Consider the following 19916-nt stretch of genomic DNA (forward strand, 5'->3'; position numbering starts at 1 on the left):
AAACTATAAGGTGCCGTGGCATGCTCTTTGAAATTTCGTGGGCAAAATCCAGTCATTTCAGGGTAATTGGTTTTCGGAGCCTTTTGGTAGGCTATCATAAAATCTAGAAAATCAAACTCAGTTTCTGATTGTGTAGGCTAATCATGATAGGGTGACATAAAACATTTGAAAAATGATTTTGGTCAAGCTCTGGTAAATACATTTGTGTAGTGTGTGGACTTCCATGAAGAAGACCTAATGCGCCAGATAAACTAGCGTGCAGCCATCTTTAGAATTTTGTTTGAACTTACGTTTTTGCGGTATAGCTCTGTATATTACTATGGCGTCGCTGTTGAAGAGTAATTAGCTGGTGAAGTGGATTTACTCATTGTAGAGTTAAAGGGAAAGTAAAAAAAAAAAAAAAGAAAATTAGCCCATGATTTACTCATCCTCAAGTCATCCAAGGAGTATATGACATTCTTCTTTCAGACGAATACAAACAGTGTTATATAAAAAGATGTCCTGGCTCTTCCAAGCTTAATAATGGCAGTGAATAGTTGTTTCGGTTTTGAAGTCCATAAAAGTGCATCTATCCATCATAAAAGTGCTCCACACAGCTCCGGGGGGTTAATAAAGGCTTTCTGAGGCGAAGCGATGTGTTTGTGTAAGAAAAATATCCATATTTAAAACTTTACAAACTGTAACCTCTAACTTTCGCTAACTGTCCTACGCGCGTTACAAGAGACTGGCGTTTCAGCGTATGAGTGAGAATATGCTAGTTCTCACGAGAACCAAGTTCGTTTTAGACTTCTAATTTGCAACCGGTGTTTTGGCATAGACAGTAAAAGAAATGGACACAGCGACCCCATTGGATTCAACGGAGAAAAGTGAAGTCAATTAGAAGCACTCTCTTCCTGATGGCTGAGCGTACTGCGCAGACTCAAGCTGAGCTTGATGACGTAGATGTGACGTGAGCAACCCGTCTGTCTTCTAGTAGCTGTGCCAAGAGAAATCGGAATCATTCCCTTCCGAAACTTGCAGAGACGGAGAGTGTGAGTAGGAGGTGTCCATGAGCTAGGAGCAGGAGCAACTTTTGCTAAGTATTCTGATGAATTATTTTGCCTCCACGTCCCCCCGATTGCCCGCGAGCTTCTCCTCCTGTCCATACGGTAATTTCTCTACTGTGCGACAGAGTCGCGTGGTTAAGATACAAGGTAATGGAGCCTTTTATAAATTTTCGTGTTTCTTTAGAAATAAATAATGGACAAATGGAGTCTTTAAACGCCTCAGATGTAAAGTTATTCGCTGTCAAAGTGATGCCAAAATGAATGGGAGTCAATGGAATGCTAACAGCACGTGATGGTCTGCTAATCAATGGCGGCCCCCGGGGAAGCTTCAGTTTCCGGCTGATAGATTACCCCCTTGTGTTTTGGTTTGGTCTATCCTCTGCGCTTCCGCGTTCGTCACCGGAACTTGTGCCACGCCTGCGTCCTACATCATACGCTGGAATGTACGACAGTTAGCGGAAGTTAGAGATTATAGTTTTTAAAGTTTTAAATATGTAAATAAAAAACTGATGATCATGCCACACTGTGCGGCTTTTGGTTGTAATTTTCAGTTGAAGGGCAACAAGAGAAGCATATTTAAGTCTTCACTGCTTTCAAGCTTATTCAGGGAGGAACCTGACGATTGTCTTGTGTTGCTGCATCAATAACTGGAGAACACTGTACACTCATAGCGCTTTTCCATGGCATGGCTCACTTTTACTAATTGCAGTGAAACTGACGAATCGTCAGGTTCCTCTGCGGATAAGCTTTAACTTTCTCCTTCAGTGGCTGCGGTGTCATGACAAGCGTCGGCATGTTTACATCCTGCCAGGATGGCATCTACAGTAGCAGTGAAGACATTGCTTCTCTTGTTACCCTTCGACTGAAAATTACAACCAAAAGCCGCACAACGTGGCATCGTATCAGTATTTTATTTTCCGAGTTGTGTTGCGTTAAAAATAGCAACAGGTAGCGCTGACTCACGGCCATTTGACGTCATCGACACAGAATGCACTGCGCACCTAAAACTGTCCAAAATATAAATAAAACGGTGTGGATTTTTTTAAATAACGTATATCTTTCATGGGTTTTCTACTACATATTTCAGTAAGAGACATCATTTAAGTTATATTAACCGAGCGGTTAATTTATAAATCGTAAGATATATTACCTTCATGCTGTAGAAATACAAACTGGAAAACAGACCATAATGAGCGCAGCACTGAAAAGGGGCGGGCTGAATTAAAGCAATTAAAACGTTTATTATATTTTATACATTGGTTCTTTATTAATGAATTTATCACAGTAAAGGAATTAGGCCTATAAAAAAAACTGTAGTATGCAATTAAAGTGAATTCCAGGTAGGGAATAATTTTTCCTTCACACTTTTGGTAAAATTTTACAATAAGGTAAATCATTTATAATAATAATAATAATAATAACAAATAATTTGTTAACATTAGATAAATAGGCCTAGTTAACAGGAACTAACAATGATCAATCATTTTACATGATTTATTCATCTTAATGTTAACCAACATTTACTAATATATTTGTAAAATGAAAAGTTTATTTGTTAACATTAGTTAATGCCCTGTGAACTAACATGAAACAATGAACATTAAAAATCCAAATTTCATATGCATAAAATTCAGATTGCCCCACCATCAAAACATCATGTGCTTGTATACTGTTCAAAAGACTTTATGAAAAGAAAGTATGATTCTGAACCACTCATTATATGGCTTAAATGCAGATTAAATATTAACAATAGTCTTAGGCCTGAAGAGATAGTATTGTTTTATGGCGAGTAAACTTTTTGATGCTAGGAATCTTTTCAGCCAATCATTCATGCTAAATCAGCAGAGTCCCAGGGCAGATAGTCCTAATAGTGTCTGTTCACTGAGATAAGGGTGTTTTCTGATGTTGACAGTCTGTTATCCATCAGCAAGAGCCAGTCTCTTCTAGTTTGATCCAGTTTGTGCGCTCTTAAAGGCGGATGTCATTATAGGTCAGAAATATGAAGTTGTTTTGGCAAAGGGATAAATATCAGATGAGCTATATTATCAATTTTAACCTGGTTTCAAGAAGTCTGTTGGTATACAGCGGACACTTCTCACATCGCAGTCATGCTTTATTTTATGACACGAATGCAAAACTGTTTTACTATATCTTTGTTTAGGGATCAAAACTATTGTTTACCGAAAGGCTGACTCAATGAAGTTAAAAGCTCAGATTTTTCTTTCTCTCTATGGGTATTATCACAACAGTGGTGTTTGTTTATGGTCAAACAGAGGATCACATTACCCTGAATCTAATCCAACTGTCTCATTGAGTCTGACTCGAAATGACTAGAGGAACAAACTAATTTGTACAGTGTGCAAAAATCTGGAACTCGGAAGAATAACACCGCTGTTAAAGAAATGGAAACACTGATTGGTATCTGCGCATGGGTCTGCACCAAATGCCAGGAAATCGTGTATACTGGGAAAATGACACAAGGTGTCCCACGGTGGCTGACAACATGTCAACAAACGTTTTTTAGCAAGTCTACATTTCACTGACAACAATGATTCATCAAATCGGCAAACAGGGGATAAGTGTTGGAAGATCCTTCCATGGCTTGATATGTTTCGCAAACAATGACTGGCTATCACCCCGGCTATTTTCCCAGAAAAGTAATCATTTTGATATATGTTGTGGAAAAGAAAAGAAATAGAAAAAAAAAACTTAAGCAAAAAAGAGAAATAAATGATGTGACATACACTCACCTAAAGGATTATTAGGAACACCTGTTCAATTTCTCATTAATGCAATTATCTAATCAACCAATCACATGGCAGTTGCTTCAATGCATCTAGGGGTGTGGTCCTGGTCAAGACAATCTCCTGAACTCCAAACTGAATGTCAGAATGGGAAAGAAAGGTGATTTAAGCAATTTTGAGCGTGACATGGTTGTTGGTGCCAGACGGGCCGGTCTGAGTATTTCACAATCTGCTCAGTTACTGGGATTTCCACGCACAACCATTTCTAGGGTTTACAAAGAATGGTGTGAAAAGGGAAAAACATCCAGTATGCGGCAGTCCTGTGGGCGAAAATGCCTTGTTGATGCTAGAGGTCAGAGGAGAATGGGCCGACTGATTCAAGCTGATAGAAGAGCAACTTTGACTGAAATAACCACATGTTACAACTGAGGTATGCAGCAAAGCATTTGTGAAGCCACAACACGCACAACTCTACAACAGCAGAAGACCCCACCGGGTACCACTCATCTCCACTACAAATAGGAAAAAGAGGCTACAGTTTGCACAAGCTCACCAAAATTGGACAGTTGAAGACTGGAAAAATGTTGCCTGGTCTGATGAGTCTCGATTTCTGTTGAGACATTCAGATGGTAGAGTCAGAATTTGGCGTAAACAGAATGAGAACATGGATCCATCATGCCTTGTTACCACTGTGCAGGCTGGTGGTGGTGGTGTAATGGTGTGGGGGATGTTTTCTTGGCACACTTTAGGCCCCTTAGTGCCAATTGTGCATCGTTTAAATGCCACGGCCTACCTGAGCATTGTTTCTGACCATGTCCATCCCTTTATGACCACCATGTACCCATCCTCTGATGGCTACTTCCAGCAGGATAATGCACCATGTCACAAAGCTCGAATCATTTCAAATTGGTTTCTTGAACATGACAATGAGTTCACTGTACTAAAATGGCCCCCACAGTCATGGATGTGCATCCCACAAATCTCCATCAACTGCAAGATGCTATCCTATCAATATGGGCCAACATTTCTAAAGAATGCTTTCAGCACCTTGTTGAATCAATGCCACGTAGAATTAAGACAGTTCTGGAGGTGAAAGGGGGTCAAACACAGTATTAGTGTGGTGTTCCTAATAATCCTTTAGGTGAGTGTATAACATTAAAAATGTATCATAAAAGCCTAATGTGACATATGTAACATTACAGATCTTTCACAAGGAGGGGTTGTATTTCAAAAACAGAAATTGATCCGGGTTCTTAATATAGTATTTATATTTAAACATAATATATGTATATTTAACATTAATTTATTAATTATAATACATTATATATATTTCATTGTTATTATTATTATCAAGTCGGTTATTATTATGTTGATGTTTATTATTGTTGTTATTAATAGAAATAAATAATAATATTTATTGTAAAATAATATTTATATTTACACATTTGATATATATTAAATAATAATGTATCAAATGTAATAAATCAAATATATAGTATGTTTTTAATAATGTTAATAATAATATATTATCATTACTAATATAAATAATGTTTATTATTGTTAAAATAATGTTTTATTATTATTTTAAACATTTAATACATGTATATTTAACATTATTAAATATAATACATACAATTTAGAATATATTTAATAATAATAATTATTATTGTTGTTGTTGTTATTAATGTATTAACCCTCTCAGGCTCAAATTAAGTTTTAGTAACAGGAAAAATCTGATATTTGGGGAAAATTATCATATGGGGTAGTACAATAGAATCCTGACTTTTTTTTTAGAGAGACCTTCACATGCAAGGCGTTCTGGGATGTTGCAGATTTGCAACATTGGCCCATTGTGGTAATTAGACACTGACGACTGAATATGATATGAACAATAACTTTTTATATACAACTTTTCAAACAATGTAACAAAGTGCCCCCCCCCCCCCCGAGCCAACAAAGAGCCCCCCCGGAGGCAGAGGAAACCCCCAGCAGCCGACACAGACCCCCCACCCCGAGGACCCGCACCCCCCCCCCCAGACGAAACACCAAGCCCAAAGCGGCACCCCGACCAGCCCATGGACAAATTCGTGCCCGAACACACCTCCCACCAATCCAACCCGCACGCAGCCACGAAGAACGGCCCAGAACCGAAAACAACCCCCTCCGAAACAGAGCAATCCACCGGTCCACACACCCCGACGACCGCAGCACGCACGCCACCGCACCGCACGCACCGGCAGACGGCAACCCGCCACGACCCAACCGCGACAGCCACGGGACGCAAGCGACCCGACAATCCGCGCACACACATCCACACGAACGACAACACCAATGCGAAGCAAGAGGGCGAGCCCGGACACGATCCACCACTCAAGGCGCGCCCAGCTCCCGAGAAAGTCCGCGCCAACCGCCCAAAGGCCGTACCAGAAGAAAACCACCCCACCGCAGACGATCCCCCCCAAAGGAAAGACCGGAACGAAACAGCACAACAAGAACAAGCCGCACAAATGGGGAACCAAGGCCCCCACCCGTGCAGGTGACACCGGACCAGTCCACGACCCCGAAGCACACACCGGAAAAGGGACCGCGACCAACGAGCGCGGACCCGGCGCCGCCGGCAAAGCAACACACTGCCAACAACAACATGTTGAAAATCCAACATCCCAAATCCCCACCGAGCAGGGCACGCCCCCAAGCCACCCCGCCACGTGGAACCCCAAGAAACAGCCCCCGTCTCCTGCAAATAAACAGTAGGAAAAGAGGACGACCATCATTGGAAAATGATCCAACGTCCCATCAAGCTGCCCCACCTCCACTTCAGAGGATCTCTGCACCATCGGTTGATGTCAGATTAGACCGATGCGATCATTTCCCCACCATGCTGAGAAACGTGGACGATGCAGACTGTGCAAGAATGGCTACACGCAAATGGCCTGCCTGAAGTGCAAAGTACTTCTGTGCTTTACAAAAGACAAAAACTGTCTCCTGGAGCACCACACGACAAAGCGACCCGGAAACACGCCCCACTCAGCGAGGACCCGAGACACCGGACCCCCAACACACTGCTACCAACAACGTGCCACTCCACCGGCAACACCAAGTCCACGCCCACCGGCCACGCCCCCCCCCCAGTGCACACCCCAAAGCCACAGACCAGTCCAGCGACACCCGCACGAGCAAAGACCCCGACCCCCCACCCACGCGGCCCGCCCCGACACACTGCCCCACTCCAATCCCTCCCCCGAAGGGGACCATCCGCCCACCAACGGAGCCCCCTCCCCCCCGGCCCAAGAACCGGACGCAACCCGAACAACGGACCGCATCCAGGCCCCCGCCCCACACCGGCACCGCCGCCCACGTGGATGCATGCACGCAGACCACCAAATCGCCCACGTCCCACGACTGCTGCAACCGGGCCGCCACCCGCCAGCACACGCGGCACGACGGCACACGCACCACGGCGACCAAGACGTGCAAACCAATGAACCGCTCCACCCCAGAAGGGGCCGCCCCCAGCTCCGGGCCACCCCTAACAACTGCACACAAGCCAGACCGGCAAGAAACACGTCCAAACACAGACCCGTCCACGAACCGATCAAAACACCACCCCGGACCCGGCACCCCGTCCGGGGGAGGCGAGAATGCAGGCCCCCGGAACGAAGAGCCCATGCCAGCCGCCGGGGGCCCCTCCCGCCCCCAAGAAAACCCCCCGCCGACCGGAGCCGGCCCGGCCGAGGCCCACCGCCATCCGGGACCCCAGTGCCACCGCCCGCATGCATGCCACGAATTTCAACATCAAGGTGGTTGAGATTAGCTTTTGGTATTGCTGCCAGTGGCTTATCATCATCAAAGCTGGAGTCAGACTCGTATGCTTCAGGAGATTCTGATTCGCCAATGTACTCAATGACTTCCCTGGCTGAGTAAAACTTTCGTCTGCCTGCCATAACACTCTGCAAATCCTGCATAGAGAGTATTCTGTTAGGTAGTTTGCCAAAAAATGCTTTGACACAATGATCTGTACTAATAAAAGTGCCATGGAATTTAGGCTACATCAGTTTTCCTCACTGCACAGTCAAATGAACATGGTATTGTGCCATTGCTTTTGATCAAATCTGCCTCTGATTGTTTGTAACTTCACTCCAAATTATTACATTTTCCATATGATATACCCTCAGTGACACCTCAAAGTAATACGTAAACACTGGTGATAGGAAAATAACCCTAGCATAAACTGTTGCTCAAAATATAGGCAAACTAGTAGATAAAGCATGTGGTATCCAGTGGTACCTATCTGGCCACACGTTGCAAATCTGCAACGTTGAAATAGAGCTGCACCAGGGGAAAAATCCAGAAGAGATAAAATCTACTAATTGGCATTTACTGTGTCTATATACACTTATGATTCTTCTTATGCAGTTTTAGTTTCAAATTAATGGAGGTTGATAGTGATACTTGCACGAAATTGATGCCAAGAAAATCCCAGTTTCAGGGAACCCATGGAAACAGACATGTTGGAAGTGAGATCTACACTGCCATCTGGTGAGCAAGTGGGAAACTGTTTGTTGCTAATGGACAACCAAGTCCTGCAGTGGTACTTCTGAGTAAAAAAAACTCATAAAATATGTATCTGGAGTAATAAGGTAGTTAGATTTTAACTGTTGCAAATCAGCAACACCTCCCTTGAGAGGGTTAATATTATTATTATTAATAATTATTATTATGTTGATGATGTTGTTTTAGTGGGTACTTTCTACTTGTTGCTTGCTGGAATCAATACAAATTCCAGATTAAACCAGTTGTGGATTTATAAGAGAGAGGAAGTTCAATTTCAGCCAAGAGTTGAGTAATTTATTAGTGATCTTTTCATCAGTATGTGGGCAGTGTGCTTGTCAGTGTGAGTCACCCTGGACAGTGACCCTTCCAGAACATCAACAGTACAAACACTCACAGTCCAATTCATCGGTCCTATTTTATATTAAGTGCCTTTAACTGCTGTGTACGAACATTTAATCATTTTATACAATGCATTTTTTGCTTACCTACATGTTTCATGTAATACATTTTAATGTAAGCACATAGTCTTCAAAGACACCTATATAAAGTGTGACCAATTCATATAAAATAACTAATCTAGTTAATCACATTTTTAGTAGACTGACACAACTAACAGAATATTAACAAAAGAAAAACTAAATGCAACTGACAAAAGTCTGTTCTATTACTCACAGAAATATAATAGATCCTTTCATGGGGTCAGACTGTCCTGAATGGCCATGAGGACTAAACTCTTCCTCGGAAATCAAATGTCAGACCAGATACTGTTTCAGAATAAGATGGAAAAATTACTCAGAGATAGACTTTGTGGGAATATTATTCATCCTCTTAATCCTGTCTGATTTACTTAGTTCTGCTTTTATGAAATAAAATGTCTAATTATAATATATTTAGGCTGCTTGATGATAACTGTTCAGTACTGTTAGCCGGTATCCTTTAAAAAGCTCTTCATTTTTTCACACTGTTTTCATTTGCAGTGTTTTCATTCACACAGGCGTGTTGTGGTAAAGTGTTATATCTCTATAGGTCACAGCAGGTCGTGATAAACGCTGAAACTGTGTGTTCTGCTGATTAACACATTTAACTGAAGCTGGTGTGCTGTCCTCATGTCATATTTATAGTTATGCTTACAAACTTATTTTTCACCTTGTGTAATTGACCATGAACACTTCTGAAAATGTAAAGCCGCATACACACTTGTGTGCCCATGACACCACACTTTAGAAAGGTAAAAATCACAATAAATAATCCAGAGATAATATGAAATTATTCCTGGGGACTGGTTGCCTTCAAGTATATTCTCATAGTTAGATATAATGTATACTTTTCAAAATGTCAGTACTGTTCATTTATAAATGATTAGTACAGTTACAGTCAAGTAGAACAGATCCAGCAGGGGTGACTCTATATCAAGGTCATTTTGTCTAAAACTGTGCAGATGACTCCACCTTCTGGACAATACAGAATTTGCACCTTTTGTGTTTTCATGTACAGTACATGTAGAATGGAATGTAATGTACCTTTTTCATGAAAAGCTTTTATAATAAAAGATCTTTTTTCATGAAAAGCTTTTATAATAAAAGATCTGTCTGTAAGTCTATCTATCTATCTGTCTGTCTGTCTGTCTATCTATCTATCTATCTATCTATCTATCTATCTATCTATCTATCTATCTATCTATCTATCTATCTATCTATCTATCTATCTATCTGTCTGTCTGTCTATCTATCTATCTATCTATCTATCTATCTGTCTGTCTGTATGTGTATCTATCTATCTGTCTGTCTGTCTGTCTATCTATCTATCTATCTATCTATCTATCTATCTATCTGTCTGTATGTGTATCTATCTGTCTGTCTGTCTGTCTGTCTGTCTGTCTGTCTATCTATCTATCTATCTGTATGTGTATCTGTCTGTCTATCTATCTGTCTGTCTGTCTGTCTATCTATCTATCTATCTATCTATCTGTCTGTCTAACTATCTATCCATCTATCTATCTATCTATCTATATCTATCTATCTATCTATCTATCTATCTATCTATCTATCTATCTATCTATCTATCTATCTATCTGTCTGTCTGTCTGTCTATCTGTACGTGTATCTATCTATCTATCTATCTGTATGTGTATCTGTCTGTCTGTCTGTCTGTCTGTCTGTCTGTCTGTCTGTCTGTCTGTCTGTCTGTCTGTCTGTCTATCTATCTGTATGTGTATCTGTCTGTCTATCTATCTGTCTGTCTGTCTGTCTATCTATCTATCTATCTATCTATCTATCTATCTGTCTGTCTAACTATCTATCCATCTATCTATCTATCTATCTATCTATCTATATCTATCTATCTATCTATCTATCTATCTATCTATCTATCTATCTATCTATCTGTCTGTCTGTCTGTCTATCTGTACGTGTATCTATCTATCTATCTATCTGTATGTGTATCTGTCTGTCTGTCTGTCTGTCTGTCTGTCTGTCTGTCTATCTATCTATCTATCTATCTATCTGTCTGTATGTGTATCTGTCTGTCTGTCTGTCTGTCTGTCTGTCTGTCTGTCTGTCTGTCTATCTGTATGTGTATCTGTCTGTCTATCTATCTGTCTGTCTATCTATCTATCTATCTATCTATCTATCTATCTATCTATCTATCTGTCTGTCTAACTATCTATCCATCTATCTATCTATCTATCTATCTATCTATCTATCTATCTATCTATCTATCTATCTATCTATCTATCTATCTATCTATCTATCTATCTATCTGTCTGTCTGTCTGTCTATCTGTACGTGTATCTATCTATCTATCTATCTATCTATCTATCTGTATGTGTATCTGTCTGTCTGTCTGTCTGTCTGTCTGTCTGTATGTCTGTCTGTCTGTCTGTCTGTCTGTCTGTCTGTCTGTCTATCTATCTATCTGTATGTGTATCTGTCTGTCTATCTATCTGTCTGTCTGTCTGTCTATCTATCTATCTATCTATCTATCTATCTATCTATCTATCTATCTATCTATCTATCTATCTATCTATCTGTCTGCCTAACTATCTATCTATCCATCTATCTATCTATCTATCTATCTATCTATCTATCTATCTATCTATCTATCTATCTGTCTGTCTGTCTATCTATCTATCTGTCTGTCTGTCTGTCTATCTGTACGTGTATCTATCTATCTATCTATCTGTATGTGTATCTGTCTGTCTGTCTGTCTGTCTGTCTGTCTGTCTGTCTGTCTGTCTGTCTGTCTGTCTATCTATCTGTATGTGTATCTGTCTGTCTGTCTTTCTTTAAAGGGATCATTCATCCACAATTAAAATTCTTTTCACTTACTCGCACTCGTGTTCAAACCTGACATTCTTTCTTCTGCGGAACACAAAAGAAGAGTTGTACAGAATGTTTGTAATCAGACTTTTAAAAAAAAAAAATGTACTTCTATTGTATGGATGAAGAAACACTGAAACAATGAAAAAAATTCTCACAAATATCCTTTTTTTATGTTCCACAGAGAAAAGAAAGTCATTCAGGTTTGGAACAACACATGGGCGGGTAAACTATTTTTGGGTGAACTATCCCTTCCATCCGTCCGTCCTAATGAGCAAATTGTTTCAGTCCAGTCTTCAGTTAGTTCAGCTTTTGAACTGACTCAGTGCCAATGAAAACAAAGCAACCACAGCCCTCAAACCGATGAAATGGTCCAGCTTACAGCTGCCAACATATGGAAGAATTTTACCCTCAAAGAACTCTGGGATTCTCCGGGAATCAGTAAAAACAAACAAGTTTACAAGCGTGCCCTCGGATCTTCGTAACAAATGACACAGGGTGACTATCACTGTCTATTTAGTGACTTGTTTTTTAACAGTGGAATTTGCAATGGTGAAATTGAAAGAGGCAGCCAGTTCAGCTCATATCAAAACATGAAAAAGCAGCTAGAAGAACATACAACATGAATCCTTTGGGATTATCTGATGGAAATTTATAATGAAAAATTGCCTCTTGCCTTAAAGCTTGCGCTACGTGTCGGTGCTTGATGTTGAACTCCCTGTCAGTGTGAGTAAAGCTATTACACACTGAAACTGAACAAACTATTTACATCACCGCCAGAGCAAAAGAGCTGAAATCAGCAAGATTACTCTACTGTACTTAATCGAGATTACAGAAAATGTGCTCCACAGCAAAATGACACGATTCAATTGCTAATTCATGACAGACCAATTTTGGCTTCTGTCACATGACATTTTTCTCTTCCAAACCCACTCTATATGATATGATCCTTTAAAAGGTAAAAGTTATGAATACATTATCAGTGGCCCTTGCTGTGCTTTTTGCATATATTTGAATAATCAATCATGGTAGTGCAGAGATGCATAATGAGCTGAGCCAAAGAAATGGAACAGTTGCGTCGTACATGTTTGTGTAAACTTCATGTTTAAACTGGCTTATTTTGTTAACCAAAGCTGCATTTTGATATCATGACACTTTAATTCCATGTTTTAATATTTAAGTAACTGATTTCCTCATAGCATGATAAAACCTGCTAAAATGGAGATTTTGAGATGCTATCGGATCTGTAATACAAAGGAAACCCCTCCGGGCCCTTCAGAGATCCAGCTACTGTCTGTTGGGAATCACTTGCAATCCATTTCATTTTTAAAGATCGTCTTACGTCGGTCCTTTTATCTTTAAAGCCCTATGGGGTTTCTTACCACACATACATCATTTGCAGGATGAAAAACATTGTAAGAAAAAAGGCCTTTGGGAAACACTGAGCTGTGATTTATAGGAGGATCATGGCTTCTGTTGTTTGCCTGTCATTCCAGTACAAAAACAACAGTGGCACTTGCTAAATAAGTGTGAATTAGCACCACAACACTCTAAGTCGAGCATTCAACTTGATAGTGTTTGAATTCAAGCTTCATGTTGTAACATAAAAGAAACAGAACCACTCATCTTATTTGTGTCAGAATTGTTTTATTCTCTAGGATGCAATATTTTAATAATGCTAGTTTCAAGTTGTTTAGAGAATAATTAGATTGTGTCTCTTTTAATTGGAACAGTGCACAAATGGAAATGAGTCATTTGTGAAAGCACTAAAATGACCCCATCTCAGTAAAGTAGATCGCACATAATATCACCCTTTTCATCTCAATAATGCCTCCCTATAGAGATCTCTTGGGTTTCTTTCTTCACTGCATGAAATAGTAAATCGTTTTTTTTTTTCCTATCCATTTTGAGAAGAAAATGCTTTTGCTGAACATTTAGAGCAACACAAATCACTGTAAAGTCTTGTTGAAATAATGATTTCAAAGAAAGATGACTTGAAACTATTACTGTACTTCGGTCCATTACTTTTGTGAATCTGCTGATTAAATTCAGCTTCAAAATGTCTCGTTTTCATATCGTTACAGAACAATTCCCTCAGGCTTTATGTACAAAATAAAACAAGGAAATTTAATACATCTTCAGTGGATATTTGATTGACATTTTCACTCTAATACAAAATTTATATTTCTTACACGTACATTTAAATTAAAATATAAACACAATATCACAATGAAAATAATTTATTTAACACAACACATTTAAATAAAGCAAAAATTGTGCCCATTCTACATGCCTTAAATATATACATTAAAGTGTGCAGGATGTGAATGTTTTTTTTTTTTTTTTGTAATTTAGCAAAATGCACTGTGGTTCATAGTGATCCATTATCAACATGTCTCTATCTGCACTGGTAGTGTCCATACCACTGTCATAAACACAATGGATCAAGAGAATATGAGCAGATATCGCAGTCATTCGTCTGAGATGGAGGGGCAGAAGCTGCCTTGACTTCCACAGAAAGATCCTCAGTTTCAGGAGTAGAGATGCTCCATCAAACTTCATTTGTTCTTCATGCTGAGAGGGAAAGCGAAACAGATTTGCCTGTCATGCCTTTGCTTTAGTTAATGGTTTTATTTTTTATTTCATTTTAGTCATTTGTAATTTTTGTGGTTATCGCCTTTACATTTTTCATCATTACTTTTAGCCCAATTTACTGGCTAAATAGCCATCTAAAGTCACTTTTCCACCGTCGCTCCAAACTGTTCTCGTTGCTTAACCGTTCCTGTGGCGATCCGGCCCAGGCGAGAATGGTTTGTAATCGTGCCATGCCGAACCACGCTCAAAAATATAACTGGAACCATTCCTTACCATTCGGCTCGATGGTTCAAGCTCACTTTTGCATTTGTACACTGTAAAAAAAGTTGCTGCCTTAAATTTTTAAGTACAATCAACTTGTATGTTTAAGTCATTATAACTTAAATTACATTAAACTGACTTATAACTTATAAAAAAGATATTGTGATAAGTTAAAGCAATATGAAAACATATGTAGTCAGTCATAACTTATTTATCATAGAATTTTTTACAATGTATAATTTTGTGAAGATAAAAATTGTAATATCAGATATATGCTGTGTACCTTTTGAGCCAATTGACCTGCTACAAAAATGCTTCAGTTTAAGCAATACACTCTCATGGCAATTAGTAATTATTATACGCTTTGCGAAATGGTGGCCAATTCAAAAATCGTAAGTACAAACCACATTTAACAAATTCATAGAAAATCACCACCTCATAAAATAGTTATGTTTTGCATAGTTTGTACATTAACATCTTGCAGTATTTGTATGTCCTTTGTGTGAACTCAAAAAAACACTTTCATTAGTAGTTTCATTTATTAGTAATTTCATTAACACTGATTAAGGGCGTGTGATTAGTGACCCAAACAGAACCCCAGCAGCGACACTCATTGTTCTCGCATTGATCCGCCATTGAATTTCCAAATCCGGCAGAGCCGAGTTCCGGAGATTCGGACACCGGCCTCCGGACAGATTTGCGACTCCTTGCACTCAGTCAAATGATTAGTTTAAATGTGTTTGTAAGGTAAATGGAATGGGGATTCAAAATGAACAAACTGGAACAACACAAAAAGCATTAAATGTTGGTGGCGAACAACCAAATCTCCTGCTCTGTTTAGCAGTGTTTACTGAGGTGAGTAGTTCAAAGGGAGTGTCTAAGCACCCATGACTAAACATGCTTACTGAACGTACGCATAAGCTTTCATTTTAAGCCCTGCGTGCATGAGTGCTCGCTTTCCCAACCGTAGTCACATATAAGAGATATAAAGTGTAAGACAACATCCAAGGATAAATGTAATGCTTAAAAAGTAACATGATAACCTTTAATAAAATATTGTAACAGTTCACATTAAAGGGGTTTTGTTTGTGAATGAATCTGTTTGTGAATGAATCGTATACTGTAACTGAACCATTCGTTCTTGTTCAGGACTCCAGTCTTCAAAGTCTTATTATAGCACGAGCACTGATTTGGTGCTCAATTATCATCTATTATTGGTGCTCAGTTATTTTCTAATTATAATTAATGGTAATTCAATGTTGAAAACTGTTTTTGCTGCTTAATATTTTTGTGGAAACTATACACTGCAACTGTTTTAAACATTGAGAATAACAAATGTTCCTTGAGCAGCAAATCAGAAAATTAGAATAATTTCTGAAGGATCACGTGACACTGAAGACTGGAGTAATGATGCTGAAAATTCAGCTTTGCATCACAGAAACAAAGAGCATTTTTTTTATATTTTAAAATACAACTGTTTTTACTGTATTTTTGATCAAATTAATGTAGTCTTGTTCAGCATAAGTTACTTTTTTTTTTAAAATACAAAAAATCGTAATTCTTCTAAACTTTTGACCAACAGTGTATGTTTAAAGTCGGTTTTAACAAGTCGGGTGAATCGTTTCAATGACTCGCTCATAACATGGAAAAACAGTCACTTGTCACCAACTATGAACTGGCGTGACTGTATAACCTGCAGAAAGATAACTGAACCAGCAAATTATTTTTTGTGTGAATAGATTCAAAAGATTCTTTGAGATGAATCTCCAACAGTTGACATGGTTATTTTTGTTTGTTTATAATAATAATAATATCTAAGTTTTTACCAGGCTTAGAGTAAATATACACTCACCTAAAGGATTATTAGGAACACCTGTTCAAGTTCTCATTAATGCAATTATCTAATCAACCAATCACATGGCAGTTGCTTCAATGCATTTAGGGGTGTGGTCCTGGTCAAGACAATCTCCTGAACTCCAAACTGAATGTCAGAATGGGAAAGAAAGGTGATTTAAGCAATTTTGAGCGTGGCATGGTTGTTGGTGCCAGACGGGCCGGTCTGAGTATTTCACAATCTGCTCAGTTACTGGGATTTGCACGCACAACCATTTCTAGGGTTTACAAAGAATGGTGTGAAAAGGGAAAAACATCCAGTATGAGGCAGTCCTGTGGGCGAAAATGCCTTGTTGATGCTCGAGGTCAGAGGAGAATGGGCCGACTGATTCAAGCTGATAGAAGAGCAACTTTGACTGAAATAACCACTCGTTACAACCGAGGTATGCAGCAAAGCATTTGTGAAGCCACAACACGCACAACCTTGAGGCGGATGGGCTACAACAGCAGAAGACCCCACCGGGTACCACTCATCTCCACTACAAATAGGAAAAAGAGGCTACAATTTGCACGAGCTCACCAAAATTGGACAGTTGAAGACTGGAAAAATGTTGCCTGGTCTGATGAGTCTCGATTTCTGTTGAGACATTCAGATGGTAGAGTCAGAATTTGGCGTAAACAGAATGAGAACATGGATCCATCATGCCTTGTTACCACTGTGCAGGCTGGTGGTGGTGGTGTAATGGTGTGGGGGATGTTTTCTTGGCACACTTTAGGCCCCTTAGTGCCAATTGGGCATCGTTTAAATGCCACGGCCTACCTGAGCATTGTTTCTGACCATGTCCTTCCCTTTATGACCACCATGTACCCATCCTCTGATGGCTACTTCCAGCAGGATAATGCACCATGTCACAAAGCTCGAATCATTTCAAACTGGTTTCTTGAACATGACAATGAGTTCACTGTACTAAAATGGCCCCCACAGTCACCAGATCTCAACCCAATAGAGCATCTTTGGGATGTGGTGGAACGGGAGCTTCGTGCCCTGGATGTGCATCCCACAAATCTCCATTCAACTGCAAGATGCTATCCTATCAATATGGGCCAACATTTCTAAAGAATGCTTTCAGCACCTTGTTGAATCAATGCCACCTAGACTTAAGGCAGTTCTGAAGGGCGAAAGGGGGTCAAACACAGTATTAGTATGGTGTTCCTAATAATCCTTTAGGTGAGTGTAAATATATATGACTATCATCAGCATAGAAGCGATAATTAAGCCTGATTGATCTTAAGAGCAATCCAAGAGGAAATATATAAATGCTAAAAAGTAAGGGGCCTAAAATTGAACCCTGAGGGACACCAGTAGGGTGTATGATTTTGATGACCAGTACCAGTATGATTTTAATTACAATGGATCAAATCATTAAGTACAATGAAACCGAATATTCAAGACAAAACTACATACAAAAGTTTAGTAATATTAGTGTTGATGATAAGTATTCTTTTCCCCTAAAGCCTCTCTCTCAAGATTCAGCCGCATTAAAACATTAGCTCCTGTAATGTGCTTCAGGGTCCCATTTGTTGAGGGTCGTCCTTCTGTACGCTCATCACAGCTTCTTCTTCTGCACGCTTATGAACACATCACGCAAGGAGAGAGGGTGGAATAATTCCGCTGCGTCCCACTCTGTGACAGCTTGGACACGCCTGCCGGTTCCCATCATGCATCTCAAGTTCCTTCTCCTTCATCTCTACCTAATTAACATTCCATGCAACCCAGCACGATATGCTCTGACCTTGCCTGCTCCGATGCAGCCTCCGCATGGAAACTGTGGCCTGTACGGTACCGTGAGGACATGGTCCAGTCAGGCGGAATATTGATTCAGAGCAGATATTGATCGCGTATACAACACTCCATTAACTTATCTCGCATGAACACATTGCAAGTTAACACCTTGTGCCTGCTGTTGTGAATACTGGTCTTGCACACTTCCATATTGTAGCATTTTACAGTGTCCGCATTACAAAGATTACATGTCAGTATAATTAATAACAATAGTAACTAGATTTGAATACTAGTGCTTGTACTACAATAAAATAACAGTATTATAAATGGTTGCATATATACAAGACAAGACCAAAATCACAATTCAGTATGCAAATATTATGACGTCTCTGAATGCTGGACATTTTTCATGGTGGAGATTTTGCTTCTCAGCACTTGAAGAGGACTGACAGTATTATGCCCTTTTACAAAGTCTTGATTTTGTTTTTGGGGTATACTAATAGGATTTACTGCAGTGCCTCTTTTCCCTAGTCTGTCTGTAACACTCTGTTTAGTTCCCGTCTCTAAGGCCTCATTTACACTGTCCCAATGTGACCCAATTCGGATTTTTTGCTCATATGTGACACAGATCCGATGTGTTCTATGACAGTGTAAACAGGAAAAAAACGCATGCACTCGGATATTTCGAGATCGGTTTCAGGTCTCATTCGTATGTGGAAATATATCGGATATGTGCCAATGCGACTGTCATGTAAACAGATTTTCTGAGGCATTAGGCAACGTCGCCGCAGTTTAATGACGAGAGAAACCCCGATGGCGACGTGCATCTGCAAAGGGACGGATGGCCCGACGAAACGTTGTGTCGTCGTAGGAGAGGAATGTGAAAAAACGTTGACACAACATATTGTTGTACACAAAAAAATTTCGGACCCACTGCTCCTCGTTAAAGCCAATATTTAAACACAATATGCTCCCACCAGTCCTGAGATCTCTCCCAGATAGCAAGCACATTTGGGCTGATTCCTGCTGAAATGCGCTACTGTCGGCTTGGTGTCGGCATCGGTGAAAAGATAATGGGCCAGAGTCGTGGTGACTGTGTCTGTGTACACAACACTTCTGGCTGACTTTTACTCATATACAGCGTTTTATGAATGGGCCAGTGTCGGCTAAAAGACTCGCGCTGGCTCATATAGGCTACAGCTTTTTATGAATGGGCCAGTGTCGGCTAAAAGCAGTTGTACTCGCGCTGGCTCATATACGGCGTTTTATGAAGGGCCAGTGTCGGCTAAAAGCAGTTGTACTCGCGCTGGCTCATATACGGCGTTTTATGAAGGGCCAGTGTTGGCTAAAAGCAGTTGTACTCGCGCTGGCTCATATACGGCGTTTTATGAAGGGCCAGTGTCGGCTAAAAGCAGTTGTACTCGCGCTGGCTCATATAAGGTGTTTTATGAAGGGCCAGTGTCGGCTAAAAGCAGTTGTACTCGCGCTGGCTCATATACGGCGTTTTATGAAGGGCCAGTGTCGGCTAAAAGCAGTTGTACTCGCGCTGGTTCATATACGGCTTTTTATGAATGGGCCAGTGTCGGCTCAAAGCAGTTGTACTCGCGCTGGCTCATATAAGGTGTTTTATGAAGGGCCAGTGTCGGCTAAAAGCAGTTGTACTCGCGCTGGCTCATATACAGCGTTTTATGAATGGGCCAGTGTCGGCTAAAAGCAGTTGTACTCGCGCTGGCTCATATAGGCTACAGCTTTTTATGAATGGGCCAGTGTCGGCTAAAAGCAG

At 40.1% G+C, this 19916-nt stretch overlaps 1 protein-coding gene across 2 annotated transcripts in view; it reads right to left on the minus strand.

Moving 5' to 3' along the window:
* Positions 1-13771: 13771 nt before the first annotated feature.
* zmat4b (zinc finger, matrin-type 4b) overlaps positions 13772-19916 on the minus strand; it is a 42043-nt gene continuing 35898 nt past the window's right edge. Inside the window, exon 7 of one of the 2 annotated variants that reach the window (XM_081354647.1) lies at positions 13772-14235. In XM_081354647.1, the coding sequence (XP_081210773.1) occupies positions 14220-14235 (16 nt within the window). In that variant the 3' untranslated portion in view covers positions 13772-14219. The remainder of the gene's footprint in view (positions 14236-19916) is intronic. The other variant, XR_014029294.1, reaches the window with a different exon arrangement.

Source organism: Scardinius erythrophthalmus (genome assembly GCF_964197995.2).
Source record: "Scardinius erythrophthalmus genome assembly, chromosome: 23".
Lineage (NCBI taxonomy): Eukaryota > Metazoa > Chordata > Actinopteri > Cypriniformes > Leuciscidae > Scardinius > Scardinius erythrophthalmus.